General features: G+C 46.1%; 1 protein-coding gene across 7 annotated transcripts in view; it reads right to left on the reverse strand.

Moving 5' to 3' along the window:
* The window catches only part of RAP1GAP2 (RAP1 GTPase activating protein 2), a 189,093-nt gene that overhangs the window by 68,074 nt on the left and 98,864 nt on the right, over nt 1–22,155 (reverse strand). For 6 of the 7 annotated variants that reach the window (XM_083714485.1, XM_083714491.1, XM_083714487.1 and 3 more), the window contains one exon: nt 3,431–3,515. The exons of the other annotated variant lie outside the window; for it this stretch is intronic. In XM_083714485.1, coding sequence (XP_083570611.1) covers nt 3,431–3,515 — 85 coding nt within the window. The remainder of the gene's footprint in view (nt 1–3,430; nt 3,516–22,155) is intronic. 7 annotated transcript variants of the gene reach the window in all.

Genomic DNA, 22,155 nt, shown 5'->3' on the forward strand with positions numbered 1-22,155 from the left:
ACAGTCAGGCTCCAACCCTTTGACTGGTTGTAAGGAAGAACGAAGCCAGGTGAGGGCTGGCTGAAGTCAGCCTAAGCTTGGTGGGGCAGTGCCTTATTGGTGTAGAAGAAGAAGAAGAAGAGTTTGAATCTGATATCTCGCTTTATCACTACCCAAAGGAGTCTCAAAGCAGCTTACATTCTCCTTTCCCTTCCTCCCCCACAATAAACACTCTGTGAGGTGAGTGAGGCTGAGAGACTTCAGAGAAGTGTGACTAGCCCAAGGTCACCCAGCAGCTGCATGTGGAGGAGCGGAGACGCGAACCCAGTTCACCAGATTACGAGTCCACTGCTCTTAACCACTACACCGCACTGGCTCTCAGTGTGTAGTAACCCAGTCAGATGGGCAGGGGTACAATTATTATTATTATTATTATTATTATTATTATTATTCCTAATGCACCAGTCTCTATGGGAGGAGGAGGGAAATTCTGTTCTAACAAAGAATGATCCTTGATTCGAGAATGCAACAAGGCAGCATCCCAGGCTGTGTTCATCACAATCAGCACGTAATTTTGACGGAAGGGAAATGTCGAAAACAATGCAGAAAGCAAAGTAATTATTTACTGAATGTTTGCAGACTGAAAAAACAACAGTAGCAAAATACAAGTCCTATTTGCTTTTGCGATTTCCACTCCTGGCCTCAGACAAACATGAAAATTACTGCAAGTCATGCTCTTGTTTCTGTAAATGTTCTCTGACATCCCTGCCCGAGATGTATGTTGCTTTCTTACATCATCCAAAAAGTCATCGCATGGCATGCCCAAATTCAATTTGTACAGTGGTATCTCATGTTACGTACTTAATCCGTTCCGGAGGTCAGTTCGTAACAGGAAACCGCTCATAACATGAGGCACGCTTTATCTAATGGCGCCTTCCGCCGCTGCTGCACTGCTGGAGCGTGAATTCTGCTCGCATCCCAGGGCAAAGGTCGCAGCAAGGGGCATCTACTTCCAGGTTAGCAGAGCACGTAACCCACAGTATTCGTAAGGGGGACAATACGAAACACGAGGTACCACTGTACTGATGATCCAGCCTGAACATTATCTCATTCATTTTCCTAAGCATTTTACATATTGGAGGCTACATTCTCTAGAAGACCTACCGCTGACAGCGATAGACATTACTGATTGTACCAATTTGTAAGGGGAGGGCAGATGTCCCTCCCCAGCAGAGTTTATAGAGGGCGCCATTTGGACTGCAGGAAAGGCCTAACACCTCTCCCAAAACACCACTTCCCTCATCTTCAAAGCAGCCCCTGAGGCTGCCTCTTAGTGAAACAAATCACATTTACCTCGAATTAAGTACTTAATTCGTTCTGGAGGTCCGTTCTTAACCTGAAACTGTTCTTAACCTGAAACACCACTTTAGCTAATGGGGTCTCCTGCTGCCACTGTGCCGCCGGAGCACAATTTCTGTTCTCATCCTGAAGCAAAGTTCTTAACCCGAGGTACTATTTCTGGGTTAGCGGAGTCTGTAACCTGAAGCGTCTGTAACCTGAAGCATATGTAACCCAAGGTACCACTGTACTTTGGCCCTTACCTGGGGGGGGGGGCTGATCTAATCAACCTGCTCACCTCCCTTCCAAGCCATTCCTCGAATTTGGGCTTCTAGATCCAGACACAGCAAGTAGATCTTCAGCTCCCATATGGAGTTGGTTTTCTTTTAAAAAAAGCAAGCAGGTGGTGATCCTATTTCCAACCATTTGTGGATGGCAGTGAGTGATTCCTACAGTTGCTAGGCAACAGCAGCATCCTTTCTTCCCCCCCAGAATTGAACAAAAATGCAAACAAACAGTGGAGCTCTTTGTATAGTCTTTGAAGGAGGGAAGAACTCAAGGAATCATCTTGTGGTTGCTTAGGAACTCCAGAGCAGACTTCTGATAACATCTGGGCATCCTGGAAATATTTGATCAATGCTCCCTGCAGTTGCCAAGACCTTCCTGCTAGGCTTTTTAGCTCTCTGATCCTGCAGGAATAATTTAGCCAGTGGACTATCTAAAGCAGCCATCGGCAACCTAGTGCCTTCCAAGTGTTTTGGACCACAACTCCCATCAGCTCATGGAAACTGTGGTCCAAGGGTTCCACCCAATGGTAGCCTTACTCAGAGTGGAGCCACTGGAGTTAATGGCCACTCACTTAGGCACACAGATGTTAATGGGTCTACTCTGAGTAGGACTTAGTCGGCAACAACCCTCAACAGCTGAAGGTTGTGAAAACTGATCTCAAGTACTGGAAGTTGGTGAAAACTGTTGGTGAAAACTGATCTCAAGTACTGGAAGCAAGCAGTGCCTGATGGAAGAGGACTTCTTCATAGTGCCCCACCTCCTGCTTTGACCCCCAACTATTCAGTGGTATCTCATACCTTCCAACACGACATGCCCCAAAACCAGGAAGCCATCTTCTGGGTCTGCAAGCCTGTGCGAGTCACGTGACCCACGTTTCATCATGCCCCCCCAAGTGCTTTCTTCAAGAACAGCACCCAAAAACACGTGTTTTGGACCACTGTGCCCCCCAAAAATGCAGTCCAAAATCATGCAAGATTGTGGCGGCCATTTTGGCCACTGTCCTTTCAAAATAAAAAACAGGATGTCCCATTTTATTTCTGGGGCAGTTGACAGGTATGGTATTTGTCTCCTTGCCGAAATCTTCTCGCTCGTTGGAAAAGTCACTTGATTTCCAACACATTCTGCTGCATTTATACATGAGGTCACTAGTCTGGCAATAATGGAAGAAACAGCTTTTCCACCTCATAGATATATGATGGTCTTTACCATTGATTCCAATTTTGTGGCAACTGCAGCTTCTGCATTGTGTTCCTTCTTTCCTTATGCATACAATGTATATGTGAGGCCACATCTGCATTGGCATACCGCCAGCTCTCGAAGCCACACCTGTTTAGGTATTCCCCTGAACTTGAACTTCCTGGTACAACTGCTTGGATTGCTCTTTTAACTGTTTTTTTTTTTTTTTAATGGGCTTCTTTGATTGTATATTTTATATCCAGATATCTTTAATGTTAGAATTGTTGTATGGCGTGCTCTTATTGTGTTTGACTTTTACCATGCTTGTTAACTGCTTAGGAGTCATTGTAAATTGTATATAAATTAATGAAATTACTTATCATCATTATTATTATCATCATTAAGATTACTATTAAACATAATAATAATATGCACTTTCACATTATCTTCCCTGGGCCTTTCAAGAATGCAATGCTGGAAGGAAGCGATGCAAAGACTATATCAACTCTTAGGCTAGATGTGACTGCAACAGATAAGCCGAACCGTTCTGCTCCAATATAACTGCAAGATCCTGCAGTTGGGGCAGTGCCCAGCCATGCAAATAACACATGCGACGCACTGGCCATAATGCATCCCATAAGCCGCTTACCTTCATGCTTGGCGGAGCAGTGAGCGGTGGAGATAAGGGTCTCTCTGGAGCTGCCATATCTGTGCTGTTCAACACGTCTTGTTTCCTGTAATACAAGGAGAAATTGATCTTAACGTTTTCGTTCCTGGCCTTTTAAAGGGCGCAGAAAACCCCAAAGAGAAAAAGAAGGGGAAACTTTTGAGAATTCTAAACCCAAAAAAGTTCTCAATTCTATTATTTTTAAGAGAGAGGGAGGGGGGAGAGAATAACCCTAGTTCTTGAGAGAATTCATATTGATCCTTTGTTTTATCCAATTATTTATGGCCCCTAAAAGCAGAGAAGGTCTTTCATTGGGGCATCCAAAGTAGGGAACATCAACAGAGCCTATACCTGCTATGTAAGTTGCAGGTAAAATCCATTCCAGGTAATTTCTATTAGTGGGCTAAGCTGAGGGTTAGCTATATAGAGCTGGGTTTCTATAGCAACACTCTTGCAAAAAAAAAAATTCCCTCCCTCCCCACCCACCCCCACCCTCCGCCCCACTCTTCCTTGTCCCCAGTTTCTCCATCTGGTCTTATCTATTGACTCTGTAATGTTTGCTCATATCTTTCTCGCTCGACAGAAAGGACACGATGCACAGCAGAACAGATGCTGATCACGGTTATGCCAGATCACCGCCAGGGAATCACACAAAAAAGGAAGAAAGGAAGAAATGTGCCACTCTGAGTTTATCATGGCCTGCCCAGGCTGAACTTCAGAAGGAAAGCCTAATGAACGTGCAAAGCATGTTTTTCACTGCAACCGCTTCATGGCGTAGTATTCTTTTTTCTTTATTTTAACAAATTGGAAACAGTTCTTTAATATTGCACACACCCTTGTTCTCTGAATAATGTCAAGTTCCAGAGGCAGCCCTGCTACGCTTTGGCTATGCACACACACCATATGTTTAAAGCACATTGAAAGCATGTGACTTATCCCAAAGAATCCTGGGAACTGTGGCTTGTTAAGGGTGCCAGGATTTGTAGCTCTGTGCGCGGATAAAGTACAGTACCCAGGATTTTTGTGCATTGTGGATTTTCAAGGGGATATTTACTAAGTTTTGCAGGCATCATAGGACAAAAACTGGCAGGCGCACTGGTGCCCGAGGGCACCACATTGGAGACCTCTCATGCACAGTATAGACATAGATCCCTTCATGGATCACTGCCTTGCCATGGCGAAGGGGCTTGAATAACTCAGAGAAGCTATGAGCTATGCCGTGCAGGGCCACTCAAGATGGAAAGGTCATAGTGGAGGGTTTTGACCAAACGTGATCCACCTGGAGCAGGGACCGGCAAGCCACTCCAGTATCCCTGCCAAGAAAACTCCATGGACAAAGACAACAAGCATATAAAAGTTATGATGCTGGAAGATGAGCCCCTCAGGTCGGAAGGCGTCCAACATGCTACTGAGGAAGAGTGGAGGACAAGTACAAGTAGATTCAGAGCTGATGAAGCGGCTGGGCCAAAGCCGAAAGGACGCTCAGTTGCGGATATGCCTGGAAGCGAAAGGAAAGTCCAATGCTGTAAAGAAAAATATGTGGTCAAAAATGAGACTGCAAGAACATGAGTTTGACCAAACTGCAGGAGGTAGTGGAAGACAGGTGTGCCTGGCGTGCTCTCGTCCATGGGGTCACGAAGAGTTGGACACGACTAAACTAAACAACAACAACATAGGCATAGTTGGAAAGTAGCTGTGAAGAGTGTGGAGGGTGTCGGGACCTCCACTCCAGCCAGCAAACAGGCTACTGACCAGCATCAGCAACTCTTACTACATTTACAAGATAGTTGCACTTGACTCTTCCTGCCCGTTGCCCCTCTGCATAAATCCATACCATTTGCTTCCTAGTGAACGCACACCTAATGAAACGCTTGCGACTAAAAATGCCAAATAAATTAACCCCAGGAACTGAGGAACAGATGAATAATTGGTGGCGGACATGGGCAGAGCACCACCCACCAGCTGGCGCGGTCAGGATAATTGTGCCAGCTAATGCCGCCTGTGAGCAGAATTACGATGAGCTGGTCCCACTTAGGGACAAGTCGGAAGCCGTTATCTTTTAACCAAAAGTCGCCAAGTGCGGTTTTCCTCACTGCCGCAGAAAATGTGTGATTCTGCCTCTGTGAATGGAGAGCTATAAGGAAAGGCTCACTCAGAGGCAGTTCTGTCTATGGAGCCACAAGTGCCTTCTGAGGTACAGAGCTCCATCTTCATCTGGTGGCCCAGTTGTGGCCCTGTCAGGATGGGAAATAGCCTAACTTTGTCTGTGTTCCTCTAATCTCTAGGGTAGACTAGGTAAAGATAAAGGGAGCCCTGACCATTAGGTCCAGTCGTGACCGACTCTGGGGTTGCGGCACTCATCTCGCTTTATTGGCCGAGGGAGCCGGTGTACAGCTTCCGGGTCATGTGGCCAGCATGACTAAGCCGCTTCTGGCGAACCAGAGCAGCGCACAGAAACGCTGTTTACCTTCCCGCCAGAGCGGTACCTATTTATCTACTTGCACTTGGGTGTGCTTTCGAACTGCTAGGTTGGCAGGAGCTGGGACCGAGCAACAGGAGCTCACCCCGTCGCGGGGATTTGAACCGCCAACCTTCTGATCGGCAAGTCCTAGGCTCTGTGGTTTAACCCACAGTGCCACCCGTGTCCCCCTCTAGGTTAGACTACTCCATTGCAATGGAGCCTCCTCTGACGATAGTTGAGAACTTCAGAATTTAAGAAGAGACTGTTGGATCAGAGGTGCTAGCAGCCACTGGCTTTAAAAAAGAGGATTAAACAAATGGGTGGAGAACTCTTCCCATGACTGTTAACTACAATAGTGAATTGGAACCTTCATGTCCTGAGACACTGTGATTAGATTGGATTGTCAAAGTGGAAAATTTAATAAAAATGAATTTTAAAAATACACACACACAGGATGTGCGGAGTGTTAGGGGAGGGCCTATGGTAGGGGACACATCATACTCTTTCTGGGGTAGTTTGCCCATCTTTGGTCCCCACCCTACACTCAGTTCTCCTCTGTGCCTCCTGGAAGCTATCAGCATTGGACAGTGGCCACACCCTGGGAATGGCTTTGACTGGCTGGCTAAACCATGTGAGGGTAGCCAATGGGTCTCAAACCATCAGCGAGTTAGAGACTTCCACTGGGTGTGAAGACATGCTCTAGTGGATTGAGCAGATGATAGTGCGTCCAATGGTCAAGAAGGAGGTTTCTGCATGTGCTGTAGAGGGAAGTAAGAGGCAGATGGGGCTCATCCACCTGTGAAGGTAGCCCATCTAAGAGAAGGAAAACTCTGATCCTAAACCTCCACTGCCTATCTTCAGGAGAAGAAAAGTCCAAGGAGTAAACCCTACACAAATCCAGAGTGGAGTTCCTAAGACGGTTGGATGGCACCTTCCACACCTCTTTCTGGCAACTTCTGCAGCCAAGCTGGTGCCAAACGTATTGCTCTGCTTTCTTTTGGACCACATAGGTGAGGCCGAGAGGAGGGTCTTGTCCTCTGGGCAGCCCAGGACCTCCATGCACACTGCCCCATGAGATCACTTCAGTGCCGTTAACACAGCAGTTTGACTTCACCCCTGGAGGCACACTCCATTGTCTCTTGAGACAGACGCCAACCACAACAACTCCTGAGTCCCAGCATTCGCCACTTCTTGAGCTCAGCAGGGGAGAGGATGAGGACTAAACTAGGAGGAGCTGACTCTGGCTCTGCCTAGCATTTTGTCTCCTTCGGGGCCTTCCTACCCATGAGGTGGGGTGAAATAGCCACCTCAGGCACTGGAATCCCTTGTTGCCCACTCTGCCAGAGGCAGAGAAGTGACAATGGCGACAGTGCTGATTTCCAGCAATTTTTCACCCAAACCTCGTGAGATTTTGATGGAACCCACTGCTGCTGCACAACCTAGTTAAAGGAAGCTTTGGTGAGTCGGACACGACTAAACAATGACAACAATTGCGGTGGCAGCAGGGTAGGCTTGCCCTTGCCATTTCATCTCAAACAGCAAAATGGGATGCACTGCCACTGGTCTCCCTGCTGTCTGCCCTACCAGCCATCACTGTGTAGAAGGTCCCTGGTTCCAATCCAGGTAGGGCTGTAAAAACTCCTGTCTCCAACCCTGGAGAAGCTCTGTCAATCAGTTTTGAAGCAACAGGGAGCCAGATGAATCAGTGGTCTGACCCACTGGAAGATAAGTTTCTATCTTCCTTTAAAAAAAGAAACCCTCTCTCCTTTGTGTGTCTTGAAAAGGCATCAAGGGACCTGCCCGCCCTGTGATCGTGTTTAAAATCATTTATTGCCAGACTATTAATTTTTCATGCGCAGAGCATTAGCGTCAAGATGTTGAGGGTTCAGGGAAAGACGATCAGAGGTTTCATCCCATTTTCTTTTCTGCCTGGCACATTAATCCCTGGGTTGCACAGTCCAAACACCCGACTGTTTGTCCTTTGTTTCTATGACAACCTCCAGGATGATGGCAAAGCACGATAACACACACCATGACAGATGACTCGAATGAGAGATTGGGGGAAATCTGGGTAACAGTTGCTCTGGGGACACTGGGATTTGTTTATGGTAATTGGGAAAACTTTCTTGGAATAGATTTAGGATCTTGGCAGGGGGTTAGTGGGGCTGCAATCAGGAGGACCAAAACTTTAATAAGGAATGGGGGGAATTTATAATTTACCTTAAGAACCATTGTAAACGGTTAAAACTGTTAGTGGGATTGCAATAACACTTGAAGAACTATGGACATAATGGAGATACAGAAATTTGGATCATTACGAAAGATGCAGAAGGAAAGGACTAACAATAAGACCCACAAATCAAATAAATAAATTGTGCGGGGGGGGGGAGAGAAAGATCAAGGAAATCTGCTCAAAGATTTAAATAAGTGAAAGCTGGAGGTTAACATAGACCCTCAAAATGCAACAAGCTCCATTTTTAAAACACTTGGGCTTATTTTATTTTATTTTAGAAGTCTAGGCGTATTTCAGTTTCTCAAAGCTTCAAGTGTACAGCAGTATCCAAACCTAGATGAAAACCTGCTCCTGGATCCATCATGCAGAATTTGGATAGACTGTGAAGATTTGAAAAGCTCTGAAGCTTCGAAAGGTTCAAGTCTGCCAATTTGATGGTGCTTGGTTTCAGAGGTTTCGAGACCTTCAGGTCACACTGAATGTTCGCACATCATTCTGGGTTTCATGCTGATAGCTACTTGGGCATTCAGCACATTCCCATAAACGAAAAATGAACTGCATGACAGCCATTTGTTTCATTAATGGACACGAATGGGAATACAAATGATTGAGTTCAGAATGAAACTTCCTTTTTTTCTCATTTCTTTCAAGTGGAATCCTGCTGGAACATCACAGAAAAGGGACATAAAGGGGAGGAAGGGAAAGAGCAGCACATTCATATACCTGTGCCTTTAAAGAATAATAAAAATCCTATGAAATGAGAGCCTTTTGTCCCAACCATGTGAAATTTCAGACACCTTATCTCTTGCAGGTGTCATGGGATTTGTGAAACCAAATGGGATGGTAAACACAGAACTCACAAGCAGAAGAGGAGCAGCTCAGTCTGCCACTGAAGGAATGAAATACTTTCAGGATCAGTGCCTTTCTTTTTAAATTCTCTGTAAAGTGGGGACACTTGCCCCAATCAGTTTGAAATTTGGAAGATCTGACACCCTGCTGATGGGAAGCCTCATGCTATCTGTGCAGAAAATGCCAACCCATTGAAGTCATTGGCAAAAACGTAATGGTGGTACACAGAAACAAAGGAACCCCATTTTGTATCAGAAATGAAATGAATATAATTCTAATGACTAACGCAACAAATAAAACTTTAAATGAATGGAGTCAGAGTGGAGAGCAGATGCCCCTTTTCTTTAGTATACATGAATGTATGGACCTCATCTACATTATACACTGAAAGCACTATGGTACCATTATATCTATATCTATATCTATATCTATATCTATATCTATATCTATATCTATATCTAATCTATATCTATATCTATACATATCAATTGTATTGGGAGTTTTCAACATAAAATGCAACAAAAGCCAAACTAATCTAAAGAAGATAAATAGAAGAGAAGCAGGAATAAGCAAGAGAAGAAAACGAAGAAACAGGAAAAAAGAGAGAAGTAATGAGTGCAAGCTCCTCTATCATAATTACCATATTTTTCCGTGTATAAGACTAAGGGGTTTTTTTACCCAAAAAATAGGTTTAAAATTGGCGCTCGTCTTATACATGGGTAGTGCTGAGGGGTGTTTTCTTAATTTGGAGACACAGAAAAATACGGTAAATCTTAACCCTTACTCCACACACAGGTAAGTGAACCCTCCCAGCTCTCACCTGGGAGCTTCCCCCTCTTCCCTCAGCCTCCTACCCTGGGAGATCGTCTCTAGCCTGCCTCTCATGCAGAGCGCTCCATCTCCTGTCCATCACCTTCCTGTGTGGATCTTCATTAATCCAAGAGAGAAAACTTCAAAAAGCAACGCATAAACATATATACGGGATGATGAACAGAACAACCACTTGATAGCTCAGTTGGTTAGAGCGTGGTACCGATAACAACAAGGTTGCAGGTTCTATCTCCACATGGGGCAGCTGCATATTCTTGCATGGGAAGGGGTTGGGCCAGATGATCCTCAAGGTCCCTTCCAACTCTATGATTCTATGAAAAATTTAAAACCATGGAAAAGAAAAAAGAGGGTCTTCAGATTCTCTGTCTGCCAGTTGTATCTATAAACACTATTGAAAGTATTCAAGGTATACACTCCAAGATGACTTCTTGCTGCATTAACGTCCAGCTTTTTCACCAATCAAGTAGGTGTTATATTCTCAGTCTTCACTTCCAGGCATCTCAGATTCTCCTTTTTTCCACTCAAAATGTCCAAAAGAAGAAAAGCACTGTTGTACCACTTTGAAGAGTCGTGGCTTACCCACAAAGAAACTTGGGGACTGCGGTTTGTGAAAGGTGTGAGAGTTGTTAGGAGACCCCCCCCCCCAATTCCCCTCACTGAGCTACAATTCTAAGGGTGCTTTAAGAATCAATTCCTCTCCCCAGGGGACTCTGGGAATTGTGTGCCTCGGATTGGCATTACCCAAAATGGATCTGTTTTGAGTAGATCCACCTGAGGCCATTTGCAGTGCCAGAAAGGCAATTCATCATCCCTGTGACAGCCCTTCAAATATTTGAAGATGGCTAGATCAACAACGTACCATGGGACATTCTTTTCTTCTTCTAGTATATATTTACCAAAAGGTACAGACACTTGGCATTTCAATCAATGCAGAACAGAGTAAAGAAAAACGGCAATAACATGTAACCAGACTAGCAAAGCTTGGGCAAAAAAGTTCTTCAATTAGAAGAACGTAACAGCTCTGTTGAATCACACCACAGAACTGCCTGATCCAACATCTAGTTTGCCACAATATGCCTGTTTCCCAGCCAGATGCAAGATGCCTATAGGACGCGAGTGGCGCTGTGGGTTAAACCACAGAGCCTAGGGCTTGCTGATCAGAAGGTCGGCGGTTCGAATCTCTGCGATGGGGTGAGCTCCCGTTGCTCGGTCCCTGCTCCTGCCCAACTAACAGTTTGAAAGCATGTCAAAGTGCAAGTAGATAAATAGGTACCGCTCTGGCGGGAAGGTAAACGGTGTTTCCGTGTGCTGCTCTGGTTTGCCAGAAGCAGCTTAGTCATGCTGCCCATGTGACCCGAAAGCTGTATGCTGGCTCCCTTGGCGAATAAAGTGAGATGAGTGCTGCAACCCCAGAGTCGGCCACAACTGGACCTAATGGTCAGGAGTCCCTTTACCTTTACCGAAGGAAGGCTAAAAGGCAGAAGCCTCACCCCTGCTATTATTCCCCAACCACTGAGACTTAGAGACCTCTGAACCTGGTGCTAGTATATACAGACATCCTCCCACTTACGTGGAGGTTACGTTCCAGCCCCCCCCCCCCCCCGCGCCATAAGTGAAATCACATAAAGTGGAGAGCATGATTTCAATGCCATTTAAATGCCCTCTCTACCACTCAGCCTTCAATGCATACCAAAAATACTGTACCCCAAAATATCCACAACTAGAATTGAAGCTCTGGGGCCAGCTGGAGGCTGGAGGACACACAGCATAGTAGCTGCTGCTGCTACTGTGCTACCCCGCACATCAGCAGTTAGGCGGGGAGGCTGAGCAGTGTAAACAAAGCCCCACTGTGCCTACAGTCTCTATGGGGCTTCCTCCACCCTCGCTGATGTCTTCTTCAGGTTCTGGGAAGAATCTCATCACAAGCCACGATGACTCTCCAGCTTTCTCCTGCCATTTCCAGGTTTGAATTGAATTGTGTGTTTATTTAGCTCAGTTGGTTAGAGCATGGTGCTGACGATGCCAAGGCTGCAGGTTCGATCCCCATAAGGGACAGCTGCATATTCCTGCATTGCAGGTGGATGGACTTAGATGATCCTCAGGGTCCCTTCCAACTCTGATTCTATGAGATATGAGATATTTCTGGGCACTGTGCATACACGTGGTAATGCACAAGCCGAGGAACACCTGTTTACTGGTGGTGGCTGGTGCTCAGTGAGATCAGTGGGGTGGAAGGCAGGGAGCCCAACAGTAGGTGACGCCAGAGCCCATGACAACAGTGGTGGCTAGTTCCCATTGGGGCAGAAGGAAGGGAGCCTAACAGTAGGTGGCGCCAGAGCCCATGACAGACAAAACTAACTCATTCTAGTTTTGTCCCCATCCTCCTGGTTATCCGAAGAGTTCTACAGAAGGCAACAGACATGAGAGAAAGCTGCATTGAAATCCAATGTCCAATAAATATTTGTTGCCCGTATACATGGGCCATTGCAAATGCAGTACAAAATGCCTAGCACTGACATAAAGCATGGTTAAATATACTCTCCGCTTAAAATGCAATCAGAATTAAAATCAACCTTAAAACTTCCTGGGATCAGTCTTGGGTCTATCTTGCTCAAATTAACAAGCCACTTTTACACCCCACAGATGTTTGGCTCAAGACTCTCACTAGGATTTTCTTGGCTGCAATTGCAAAAAATTGCAAACAACTTGATAAGATATGTACTAATATTCGTGAGATAACGAGTCAATTACCATGTTCTGTATTGGCCATCCTGTACACTGCAACTCAAAGTAAGGCAACAGTTTATTTCTAGGGCTGGCATATGGTGGACAGAAGAATAAATGTGTTTGGGTGTGGCTTGACGATTTCCCACAGGAATCTGATTGGCCAATGTGAGAACAGGATGCTGGACTAGATGGGCCGCTGGCCGGATCCAACAGGGATCCTCTTATATTCTGATATAATGTACTCGTCCTCTATGGAACCATTTCCACAGATGCACAATCTCTTTCTTACTGGGCTATAACAATACCCACCATCCAAATAAGCGGGTAGGATATGTTGGAAACCGATGAGACTTTCCTCAGCACAAACACTGTTTTTTTTAATATTTTATTTAAAGATTTATGGCATTCATAACCTGCACGGAGTTGTGCTGTAATTCTGAAATTGGGGGGAAAGAGGAAAGCTTCGGCCCCAGCGAATTCATGCTACGGAATGAAATGAGGGCCCGCCAACAGCCGAAGGGACTGTTTTCTCTGACTCTGAAGAGAGCTATCCTTGAAAACGGAGAGCTTATGATGTGAGTAGGCTGAAATGAGTTCAGAATTGGGTTTTCAATTATTGGAGCCTAGAGGAAATGAATTGGCTTGACCGTGAAGCGAGCAAATGAACAGTGGGGAGAATCTGGGCTGGCAGGAATCCAGCATCTTTGTTAACAGAATTATATTGTCACTTTGCACAGGTGTGTTGAACGGCCACATATTTGGGGGGGGGGTTATAGTCCCCAAAAGGACATTTTCATTACATACAGTACCTGTTGGTGTCAAACTGGAATCAAGAGCAACTGTAACTGGTGGGCTTTTTGCATTCACCCACTGCCAGTGGTTCCTGCCAACCTAGCAGTTCGAAAGCATGTCAAAGTGCAAGTAGATAAATAGGTACCACTTCGGTGGGAAGGTAAACGGCATTTCCGTGAGCTGCTCTGGTTCGCCAGAAGCGGCTTAGTCATGCTGGACACATGACCCGGAAGCTGTACACCAGCTCCCTCGGCCAATAAAGCGAGATGAGAGCCGCAACCCCAGAGTCTGCCACGACTGGACCTAATGGTCAGGGGTCCCTTTACCTTTACCTTTACTGCCAGTGGTCTTGGAACAGTCACCTCAAATCCCAGGAGAGTACAGTCGTACCTTGGTTCTCTAACAGAATGCATTCTGGGAGTCCATTCAAAAACCAAAGTGCCGCAGAAGCCACACCAGATATTCAGCTTCCGGAACTTTATTCAGAAACCGGAACACTCACTTTTGGGTTTCGATAATTCAGGAGCCAATTTGTTCGGGAGCCGAGGGGTTCAGCTTCCAAGGTACCACTGTATTACAGCAGTGGTGGGTGGATGTGGAGGGTGGAGATTAAGTTTGTATCTGAAGGGAAAACCTACCTCAAATCAAAGCTTTATTGTTGCAGTTAGTGTGACCAGCCCCCCAACGAAACAAAATAAGAAGCAGATAAAACAAACGAAGGGAAAATACCTCACTTGCAATTTTCAAAAGAATGTGCAAACAGAAAACACAGTCGTCCTTTGAAACTGGCACTTCTCCAGATTTCGCAACATGGTTCTCCCACCAAGTAACATGTACCAAAATGCTTATGCTGTGGTAAATTGTGCATAGAAAATGCTTATATTGGCAACTACATTGAAAGACCTACATTGGCTCCCAATACGTTTCCGAGCACAATTCAAAGTGTTGGTGCTGACCTTTAAAACCCTAAACGGCCTCAGCTCAGTATACCTGAAGGAGCGTCTCCACCTCCATCGTTCAGCCTGGACACTGAGGTCCAGCACCGAGGGTCTTCTGGCAGTTCCCTCACTGCGAGAAGTGAGGTTACAGGGAACCAGGCAGAGGGCCTTCTTAGTAGTGGCGCCCGCCCTGTGGAACGCCCTCCCATCAGATGTCAAGGAAATAAACAACTATCTGACTTTTAGAAGACATCTGAAGGCAGCCCTGTTTAGGAAAGTTTTTAATTTTTGATCTTTTATTGCTTTTACTATTATTATTATTAATAATAATATTTTGTTGGGAGCCACCCAGAGTGGCTGGGGAAACACAAGCCAGATGGACGAGGTATAAATTTATTATTATCACTACTACTACTACTACTACTACTACTACTACTGTCATGCCTCATGTTATGTCCGCTTCATGTTATGTTCTTTCAGGTTACGTCCCGCGGCGACCTGGGAGTACAGGTTACTTCCGGATTTTGCTGCTCGCGCATGCGCATAAGCGCAAAATGACACCGTGTGCATGCTCAGAAGCAGCGAATTGCAATCGCGCATGTGCAGACTTGCCGCTGCGGGTTGCACTCTTTTCATATTGCGAACAGGCCTCTGGAACAGATCCCACTCGCAACCAGAGGTACCACTGTATAACATGCAGAAATTCATTATATTGGGGAGAGATTGCATTGCAGAAAGAAATTAACGCTAAAGTGCTGGTGAATTTTCACTAGGACTTCAAACAAAAATCACAGGCTGATATGGAACTGTGGAGAACAGAACCTATGATTAGAAAAATGAGAAACTGAAAGAAACCTGAGCAGAGAGATTCTCCCATGTAGTCCCACATCCTGTCCTCACAATGACTGACCAGGTGCCCCCCATGAGAAGCCCACAAACAGGGCCTGAGCATTACGGCAGCACTTTCTTCCCCTGCGGTTTCCAAAGTGGGGAGAGAACATCAGCATCAGGGTTAGTAACCACCAGAAAAAGGCAGCTGGAGCAAGAGACTGCAAGGAGGTCTGCAAGAAAGGACTACAAATAAGGCATGGTAGGGGGAAGGGTCCCACAACCTCCTCTTACCACAAAGTGAAGTCCTCACCCCACCCTGCTTTATAGGAAAACGTGTTGCAAAAAAAAATAATGGTGACCCTGCTGTGCCTCATTTGGGCCTCTGCTATCTCACCCCTTTGCAACATCAGGTTGGCTGAAAGCCAATAGAAAGGAGCAGCCTGTCTGGGAAAACACAAAGCCCTGGGTATGAAATATGAAAGGCCACAAAGTACCTCTGCCAGCCGCAAGGCACAGAAGAAGAAGAAGAAGAGTTTGGATTTGATATCCCGCCTTTCACTCCCTTTCAGGAGTCTCAAAGCGGCTAACATTCTCCTTTCCCTTCCTCCCCCACAACAAACACTCTGTGAGGTGAGTGGGGCTGAGAGACTTCACAGAAGTGTGACTGGCCCAAGGTCACCCAGCAGCTGCATGTGGAGGAGCGGAGACGCGAACCCGGTTCCCCAGATTACGAGACTACCGCTCTTAACCACTACACCACACTGGGATGTCCACCAAGGACGGTGGTTTGAATTTGTGTACTATGTAGGACTATGTAGGGGAGAAGTACCCTTCCATCAAAGGTAAAATCTGAGCCTTGAGTGGGATGGGGAGGTGAAGATTCACAGATCTGACTTCCAACCTAGTGGAACCAGTTGTGCTAAGAGTGTGCAAGTTCTCCCCTAACATCTGGATATGCAAAGTGTAGCTCCTATTTTGCAATTCTTTAGCAAAGACAGTGTCAGGCTTCTTCATGAACAACTTCCCAGAAGCTATAAAAGACGAACTTGGTTTTAAATCTAGCCTTAAAATGGGTTGCGAGTAAACATGGTATAAATGCAATATGCAATGCTAGGCTGCAATCAGAGGTGGAGCTAGCTGCTCCAGCACCTGGAGTGGCACACATGCTGTGCACCCAGGGGTGGGGCCAGGGGGGCGGGGTGAGCATCCCAGGGGGTGAGCCGCCCATGACAGGCTGCTTCCTGGGCAGAGGGCGGGGAAGGAGCCACGCCACTTTGCCAGCAGCCTTCCTCCCTTCCTTCTTCCTTTTGAAAGCTCAGGGGTGGCTCCCCCCCCCCCCAGGAAACAGCCAGGGAGTCGGGGGCAACAGCGCGCTGCCCATCCATGACTCCCAAGCCTCCTCTGAGCTGTCAAAACAAAGGGGGAAGGGCTCTGGTAACGCGGCGCAGCTCCGCCCCTTCCCCCGGCAGTTTGGGGTAGGCTTGGGATTCACGGGCAGGCGGCGCGTAAAATGTCACCCCCCTCAGTGATGACACCCGGGGCAGACAGCCCCACTGTCCCCCTTCCTCCTTCCCTGGCTGCAATCCTATACACAAAGCGCAGAGAGCCTTTTTTTGGCTGAGGGCCACATTCCTAACACCTCCTATTTCACTGTCCAACAAATCTTACTGTTAGGACAGTAATCGTACTGCCAAGCCAAAATTGGCTTCCTTTCGATTTCCACCTGTTAGTTCAACGCTACGCCCTGGGAGGTGCTGTTTTTCATCAAAAGTATCTCCTCACCCCCCTGCAGCCCACTGATCTGGTTAGGTTTGCAATCCTAGGTGCATATCCCGCGGAACTTCTTTATAAAGTTTTGATTTGGCCAAGAGACAAGGCCACAGGTGCCGTCATCACATCCATTCAAATTGCTCAAAGTTGATGGGAAGTTCATTTCAACGTTCAACCAAAAAAACTACTTCTGGGAGCGGCGCGTTTAAAAAAGAAAGCAGACAATATGTTGACTTCCCTGTCTTGATTTCCTCCCACAGACACTTCTCCTAATTGTGCTGCTTCGAAAGCTACCTGCTAATTCTGACACAACAAATGATAATGAAGGTGAGTCCATGTCTGGCAAGAGGTGGGGGAGAAATTCAGTTCCGTTCACACTAAAAGACGAACCTACCTAGTTTGCATGTCCTGAACTGTGGCAAGAACTGAAATGCAGCCATCCTTCAAAATTCACACCTCTCCAGATTAAACAATACAGTTTCCCTACTGAGTAATGTGTGAAATAATAATAATAATAATAATATGTCTGAACTGTGCATTTAAAATGCATATATAAATGAAGGTAACATACAAAAGAGGCATATGAGATAAAAATCAGGTTGCGGAATTGTGCATATCAGGCAAAATTGCAGAGGGGGGAAATCTGTAGAAATTCACCCCAAACCTGACATGGAAATGTGGAAAACTGTACTTATGTCTGTGTTCAGCTAGATTGTTCTACCTTATTCCTGCATTTCAAGCCACATTTGTAGAGTGTTGCTCACATCAGAAAGATGGCTAGGGGGCCTTCATCTAACACACGAGACCTGTTTGGTTTCCCCACCTCTGCAAAGAAACAAAACAAAACCCCGCAGCTCCTATTCATGAAGCTGTCAGCTGTATATGTGTGGTGGCTGCCTCAAATGTGCACATCATTCTGAAGAACAAAGATGAATGTGGCTTAAGTTTTCTAGTCAGGTGGAAGCTGGTTTGAGAGAGAAAAAGGTGCATCGAAAAGGCAGCATTTGTAAAGAAACTGCTGGATCAATATGGTTTGTGGCCACCATCATATGAAAGTGACTTCAAAAACTAACCGTAGTAGTGGACTGGATGCGGAATAAGCAATGATGTGAACTAACCCAAAGACTAGAAAAATGAGAAACAAGGATAAACTGAAAATGACAGGTTTGCCCGTCCCAACATGTGACATGACTTTTCATCCCATTAAAAATAAATAAATAAAAGAAATACAGTGATATAGGGGTGGTTGGCTTTTGCTGCCCAACTCCTCAAGGGACTGAGTCCCCTAAGTCCATGATCGGTCAGAGATCATAGAATCATAGAGTTGGAATAGACCACAAGGGCCATCGAGTCCAACCCCCTGCCAAGCAGGAAACACCATCAGAGCACTCCTGACATATGGTTGTCAAGCCTCTGCTTAAAGACCTCCAAAGAAGGAGACTCCACCACACTCCTTGGCAGCAAATTCCACTGTCTAACAGCTCTTACTGTCAGGAAGTTCTTCCTAATGTTTAGGTGGAATCTTCTTTCTTGTAGTTTGGATCCATTGCTCTGTGTCCGCTTCTCTGGAGCAGCAGAAAACAACCTTTCTCCCTCCTCTATATGACATCCTTTTATATATTTAGATGAATGGATGGAGGCAGGATGCAGTGGAAAGCAAGGCAGATCTTTATTTTTCTGTGGCAACAAAGTTCCCTCCCCTCCTAGCAAGAAGGCAAGAGAGACCCAGAACCAAGAAGACGCGTCTCTTTTAAGGGTTTGCATTTTGGCGTGGAGAAGGAGGACATCCGCTCTACAAAATTGCATCACACATAAAGTGGGGTTACTGTGGCTCAGGCAGGCCAAGGTGTGATATTCCTGAGGATTTAGCAAGTTTTACAAAGTTCCAGACACTGTTTACACAAAACATTAGCATTTGATAAGACAATCTGGATGCCCATCAGACATCCCTCAGTGCAGAACATCTGGGCAAACAATGGCAATTAATACCAAGGAGGTTCATACAGTAGATATAGGAGAGGAATCCCTTCAGGAACTTCCCCTGATTGCTATCTGCCTATGTGTTCTCAGGCAAGGAGGATTAAGGAAGCAGAGGAATTATTTAGAGTCTTTAGGAGAGTCAAGATGGCTTTTGGATTACTCTCCTATACTATTTTAGACATGTTGTTTATATACTTAGGTATGTGTGTTTACCTTGTGCAGTCATCAACATTTATTCTGTATTTGAGACCTTAGAATCCATATAACAACAGACTCAGTTGAGAATGCCAACAAGGGGAGGGGGCAGAACCCAGCCGAATCCTTTCCTGAACTTTGTTTGCTTCCCCATGCATAGAGGGGGAAAAGATCCAGGAATTAGAGGAAAAGCTTACCCACCCCACCCCCAGTTCCCTCCTTCTATATTTCATTATATATCAGGTTTCCCAAGTTGATACCCTCACAAATACAATAGACTCCAAATCCAGTCCGTCCCAGCCAGTGTTACCAAGGGTGATGGGATGCAAAACATATTGATGGCATCAGATGGATCAATGGGATCTACTGCCAGGGAAGTGTATAACATGGCAGACTGTGTTAGCTGCATTTAATCCCTCCACCCACAGTTCTCCAGGATGATAGAACCTCTGGGGTAAATTCAAGAGGATGGCATTGGACAGCCCACCGTTACAAAAATAGAGGCAATTTTAAGGTGGAAGAAAGGCCCACTGATGGGAAGAGGCCTTTTTGCTGTGGAGCAAAATGTCCTGGAGCAGGTCTTGGAACAAGTGTCTTTTAATGAATCAAAGTACGGTTTCAGATGAGCAATGCAGCCACCAGGGCTCCTTTTAGCATTTCCAGAGACGTCGGCTCCGTGATATATCGACTGGCAGGTCAGAAGCCTTTGTTCTCCGCCTTGCAATTAAGCACAGAACAAAAGAATCAATGAAGGCAGATTCATCTTTCTCTTTCACGAGAGCTTTGCAGCCTTTCCCTGTCTGGACCTCCTTTCTGCCGCTCACCTATTAACCTCATTACATTTAGCAACCGAGCAGGCATGGCAGGAGTGCAGAGGTCCGTGCATCGATTGGGAAGAGTCAGCCAGAGCTTTGGCAGCAGGAATTGTTACTCAGCCTGATACCCTGGCAGCCCCATCCTGCACAGGTGACCCCAGAAGTAATTTGAGCTGATTTCAGTGCAAGTAAGTGGGAGATACATCATAATCTTTCTGGAGTAGCTTGTCCACCTTTGGTCCACACCCTTCACTCAGCTCTCAGCATGCTGTTATCATGCAACAGTGGCACAGGCCAGGAAATGGCTTCAACTGGCAGGCTTAACCAGGTGAGGATAGCTGATGGGTCTCAAACCCTTGGTGAGTTATGGACCTCCCCGGCAGGCAGAGACAGGCTCCAGGAGATTGAGTGGATGAGACCAATAGTGGGTCCAATGGTCAAGGAGGCAGTTTCTGCTTGTGCCATAGAAGGAAGTGAGGGGCAGATGGGGCTCGTCCACCTGGGAGGAGAAAGAAGACTCTGGTCCTAAACCTCTGCTGCCTTGTGGGACATCTTCAGGAAAGGAAGAGCCTAAGGAGGAAACCCTACACAAATCCAGAATGGAGTCCCAAACATAGTTGGATGGCACCTTGCACACCTTCTTCCGGCAACTCCTGCAGCCAAGCTGGTGCCAAATGTATTGCTCTGCTTTCCTTTGGACCACATCGTGAGGCTGAAGATCTTGTTGTCTGGGCAGCCCAGGGCCTCCATACACACAGCATAGCTTCACGCCCCAGGTAGTTCCCTTCAGTGCTGCTATTGCAGTGGTTTGACTTCACCCCTGGAGGTGCACTCCATTGTCTCTCAAGACAAACAAATTAACTTGTAGTTTGCCACCTTGGGCTCCTTTGGGAGGAGAGGTGGGATATCAATTTACTAAATAAATAATATGCAGCCCAAATCAAATTTATCCCCCTGTATGAGTGTTAAGATGTAAAAGGTAGAGGGCTGTGAGTTGTTATTTTTTTAATGTCCAAACATCTTTCCAAGAAGCAAAATGAGGGCAGGCCAGAGGTAGGGATTCAGCAAATGCAATGACTGTAAATCAACTGATAAACAAGGATTTGTTGGAACATCTGTTGTTTGCAGAAGTTCATCTCAGGCCAGGAGCTAGGCCTCAGCGGTACCAATATTTGGGCACCTGCTAAAGATTTGGCCATGCAAAATGCAGGAAGCGATATCAGTCACTGCAGATGTGGTCCAGAAGTCCAAAGATCTCTGCCTGTCACTCATTCATCCTTGCCTACTCAGCAACCAAAGCAGTCCATTAATCACCCACAGTCCTTCAGCACTCTGAAACCTCATCTTTCAGGGAATCGTCTACAGGCCCTGCATCCTAATGCAAGCATTGCTGAGGCAGCTTTCGTTTTCACATTCCTTGCCAGATCATAAGGGCATCAGTACAGGAGAGGCTTGGACAGACCACCGCTGCAGTCCTGTGTCCAGTTCTGGGTACCATAACTTAAGAAAAATATTGACAAGCTGGAACTTGTGCAGAGGAGGGCGACCAAGATGATTAAAGATCTGGAAACCAAGCTTTATGAGGAACGGTTGAGGGAGTTGGGTATGTTTAGCCTGGAGAAGAGAAGACTGAGAGGTGATATGATAGCCATCTTTTGACATCTAAAGGGTTGTCACGTGGAAGATGAAACAAGCTTGTTTTTAGCATCAGGAAGAACTATGTCAGAAAGAAGCTCTCTGGCTCACGCCTTGGTTTAAATAGCAACACCCCCCCCCCAGCCAGCGGACTGGCTGGCTGGAACTTTGACATGGCCGGGACCTCCGGTGCTGCTCACTGCTATGGCACCCACCATGTTGCCTCGCTGGAAGTCCTCAGGCATAAATCCGGGGACATTAATTGAAATCCGGGGACGTTCTGGGGACAGATTTTGTCTGGGGACAGATTGGTGAATCCGGGGACTGTCCCCGGAAACTGGGGACATCTGGTAACCCTACTCTAGATGTCCTTCACGAGCACAAATAATTATGCATGTACAATAATAAAAATTATTTGTGCTCATGGTGATATCCAGGCAGTTATTCACAATCTCATTTTCAATACCATTTGCACCTGCAAAGCCTTTGGAGCAGCCAGCCAGATTTGTTTCCAACTGGTGCATGTCCCATAATTTCCTGCGGAAATCAAGTACCTTTTCATCATATGTGGGGTTGTTTTCTCCCACTTTTGTTGTGCTGTAGTGCAAGAGTGCTCCTCCAGCAGATGGCAATAATGCAGTGACATTGGG

This window comes from Podarcis gaigeae, assembly GCF_964106915.1.
Source record: "Podarcis gaigeae genome assembly, chromosome: 15".
In the NCBI taxonomy this organism is placed as follows: domain Eukaryota; kingdom Metazoa; phylum Chordata; class Lepidosauria; order Squamata; family Lacertidae; genus Podarcis; species Podarcis gaigeae.